Here is a 3,830-nt window from a genome sequence, read left to right on the forward strand (position 1 = left end):
GTGTTCATGTGGTACCAAATGTTCAGAGAGAGAGAGAGAGAATATATAGATTCTAAGAAAGATGGACCAGGGCTCAATTAAGAAAATGGAGAAGGTGGGAAGAGGCAACTCTAGCAGCAGTGGGTGTCCTGCTTGCTCCTGCCTGGAGGAAAACTGGTCCAAAGCGTCCCTCTTCTGTTGCAAGGATCCTGAACACTGGGGTAGGCCAGACTAACAACCTCAAGCCACCCAACTTCTAGGGGCACATCTGACAGAAAGACAATAAGAATGGAACATTGTCTCTCTGGAGAGAACTGACTTGGTGGAGGAATAGGCCCACAGGAGCAGCACCTTGGGCTCCCTCAAGGGCAAAGCTGGACTCTCATGGTGTCCTGCAATGTTCCTCTGAGGAACCACTGAGGGGCCAAGCAGCAAAGTACTGGGGAACAGACCCTGGTGGGCCAGGGAAAAGGAACAAAATTTTTTTATACCAGGTGGAGCAAGACAAACAGGGAAAACCAGGACAAACAGCCTATAGAAGTGGCTGCTCCAGCCAGCTACGGGAAGGCCACTGGGCCTAGGGAGCTCTACATCTTCCAGAAGCTCCTCAGTTGTGAATTAGTGCTGGGGGCTGGCAGAACCGAAACAGGAAGGCTGAGGGGCTCTGCAGTCTGAGATGGCCTCTGTCTTACCCTTCCAAGACCTTGTTGATCCACTGGATTGCAGCTCTCTTCTCCAAGTCAAGGTCTTCAGCAACCACTGGATAACCAGGTTGGGGTGGTGGGGGCAAAATCAGTGGGCCATTTCGTCTCGAGGGCAGCAGCAGAGGAATCTTGCGTTTCTTTTTCTGGGGCCTGGAACTGTCAGATGGCTGTGAGCAATTTAAGTTTTGTTTCTGCTCTAAGGGGCCATCCGCAACCTTTTCACGCTTGATCTTCCTCTGTGGTTCCACTGAGGCTGAAGGGCTAGACTGACAGCCTTCCTCCCTGGCTTTCTTTGAGAGCACACTAGGATGCGATGAGACTGGGCCCAGGAGCCCCACTGTGCCTGGACCGCTCCTCTGCAGCTGTGGGAAACCTCTAGTGGAGCTGTATGAACTGGTGATGGCATTTCGTTTGCTGCATGAGCTCAAAAAGTAGGTCTGGGATTTCCTAATCAAGATATCTTCAGAGCTCTTGGAACAGAAGTCTCTCTTCAGAGGCCCAGGCCTGGGCACAGAGGAAGAGAGGACCCCATTGGCCATCAGGGGTCTAAACACGGACTGTGCATTCCCACCGGGGTTCGATCCCCTTCTCTGTTCGTCCTGACTCTCGGGAGCTGAGTGTTCTTTCTTTTGCTTTGTTAGTCCTTTCCTGCTCTCAGCCAGGGCTGTCAGGTCCTTCTCTTCCTTGGCTCTCAGTTGACCGCTTTCTTCGAGGGCCCTCACCAGCATCTCTTTTCCACAAAAGTTTGGGAGGTGAACAGACAGTGAAGACCACATACAGATGATTATCTGCTTCAGAGCCAAAAGGAGCGTCAGTTTGCCCTTAGCAGGTGCCATCTTCAGGGTCACTGAGGTACAGAACATCTTGGAGCTGCAAGCAGACAGCAGTGGCTTCTGATGGCCATTCCAGGGCACTAAGGAAAAGACCCCCAGAAATAAACACCAGGCTTGCTGGATTGGATATTGCCACCGACGGGCTATGATAAACAGCCGACGGTGCCAACGACGACGGCGTGAAGCCACAGGATCCTCGTATGACAGCCTGTGAGCCAGGTCCAGGGCTGGGACCGCCGAGTGAACCCGGAAAGGGAGGGGAACACGGCGAGCGGGATGCGCAGGCCCGAGGCTCTCAGGTCTCTCCGGCTGGTCCCCGCCTCGCAGAGCAGGTAACTGCGGGAGAGGGCAAGGCAGGCTCAGGTAACCGCCCATGAGGCGCAATTCTGAACGGTCGGATCTTTAGCCGCTCGCTGTTGCATGTGCCGCCTGTGACGAGTTGTTGGAACGAGTGAGCGAAGAAAGGGGGCGCGAGACCCGCGAGAGGCCTCGCCTGCTTCCGGACCGCTGCTGCGGGCCTCGGGTGTTGGCACGTGGAGGACCGGCTCCCTGGGGTGCAGCCGCCCTTCCCGCGGCCAGGCCCCAGCTTCGTGGCGGGAAAGTGACGGGCGGTGTTCCCCCAACGCGAACGGCCCTGGGCTCAGCAGCGCCCACTCTATGCTGGAGCTCTGGGGTCAGCACCGGATACCCCAGGGGAAAGCCTTTCAGAACCCGTGCCACCGAGATCCTGCGGGATGGCATAGCCACCCAGGCGTCTAGGGGGCAGGAGGACCGCAGGAGGGAACCCACTGGATGCGGGAAGCCAGAGCGGATGTGCTGCCCCCCATCTTCCTCCCTTCCCAGAGAATCTTACTTTCCAGGTGCCCCTTCTTGGCTCTTCGTCCCCTTCCCTGGGAAGTAAGGTTTCCAAGACAGTTTATAATGACCAGAAGACAAAACTTACAGGTAGAGAACTGGTATCTTTTTAGGCAGCTCTATATCCAGGAGCTATGTTATCTGGGACCTAAAACTTGAATTCCTGTTTTGAAGGTCATGCTTTACCTTCATCCTAATCTTTGTTTTCTGCCTCTTAGCAGATCCTATAGGCCTTTGTGTCATTCCTTTTCAGTAAGTCTGTGTCTATGGGTTGGGAGAAGTGACCTGGCAATTTAAATTGGAACTCAGAATTTGGCTCCCTATAAGTATTCTGACTGAAGTTAATATTATTAGTTGAATGGTGAATACATTAGAATTTCAGACTATATAAAAATCTTTGATGTTTTAGTAATTACCCCCACTTCTTTGGTTTTGTTTTTTGTTTTTTTTGTTTTGAAATCTTTTTGCCTTATTTTGAATTGTTATCACTTAGTGAATGACCCGTGACCTTTTACCAGGCCAGGTCATTTTTCAAAGGAGTTATTCCAGTCAGTGCTGCTCTCAGCAAGCAGAGGAGGGAAGTATGATTTTGTGTAACCAACATCTAAAGGGCTATACTTAAATATTCTAGTGGGTTCTAAAATTCAGGAGTTTGACTTTCATTTTTATGCAAAAATTTTTAACAATATTGACTTAACCTCCCAGTGTTTTATCTGCCTGCTGTGCTTCAAAGCCCTTTTTAAAATGAAATAAAAGAAAAATTCATGATGGGTGGATATTCTACCACAATATGAATGGAGTTGTTCCAGGTATTTGAAGGTTCTCAGTTAAAGAATAAATCCTAATTATAGACACATTAGAATTTGTTATCCAACGAATATCATCTTAAGGAATTTTTTCAACCATTAATTTTTAAAACAACTTTATTGAGATATAATTTACATACTATAAAATTCACCTGTATTAAGATTACACTTCAAGAATCTTTAGTAACTTTGTAAAGTGTGTAACTTTCACCAATATCTAATTTTATAACATTTCCATTAACACAAAAAGAAAACTCATGCCTCTTTGCAGTCACTTCCCATTCTTACTCACAGGCCTGGGCAACCACTAATGTACTTTTTGTCTCTATAAATTTGCCTCTTCTGGACACCTTTCATAAAAACAGACTCTTACAATATATGGTCTCTTGTGCCTAGTTTCACTTAGCATGTTTTTGAGGTTCACCCGTGTAGCAGCATGTATTAGTAATTCTTTTTTGTTATTGTTGTTAAACAACAGAAATATATTTTCTCACAATTCTGAGATCAAGTTGTCAGCAGAGTTGATTTCTCCTGAAGCCTTTCTCCTTGGTTTGTAGGTGGCCTGTGTCTTTTCTCCCTGTGTCTTCATATGGTCTTTCTTTTCTCTGTGTGTGCATGTCCTGATCTCCTCTTCTTATAAGAACACAAGTCGT

At 48.2% G+C, this 3,830-nt stretch overlaps 1 protein-coding gene across 1 annotated transcript; it reads right to left on the bottom strand.

Moving 5' to 3' along the window:
* Positions 1-667: 667 nt before the first annotated feature.
* LOC118892563 (nuclear envelope pore membrane protein POM 121-like) lies at positions 668-1,891 on the bottom strand. The gene has a single exon (XM_036847314.1). It carries the CDS (start codon positions 1,889-1,891, stop codon positions 668-670), a length of 1,224 nt encoding a protein of 407 aa, XP_036703209.1.
* Positions 1,892-3,830: the final 1,939 nt, after the last annotated feature.

This window comes from Balaenoptera musculus, chromosome 3 (genome assembly GCF_009873245.2).
Source record: "Balaenoptera musculus isolate JJ_BM4_2016_0621 chromosome 3, mBalMus1.pri.v3, whole genome shotgun sequence".
In the NCBI taxonomy this organism is placed as follows: Eukaryota; Metazoa; Chordata; class Mammalia; order Artiodactyla; family Balaenopteridae; genus Balaenoptera; species Balaenoptera musculus.

Coding starts and splice junctions, on each gene's coding strand:
- LOC118892563 (XM_036847314.1), bottom strand. CDS start 1,891: ATGGGCGGTTACCTGAGCCTGCCTTGCCCTCTCCCGCAGTTACCTGCT.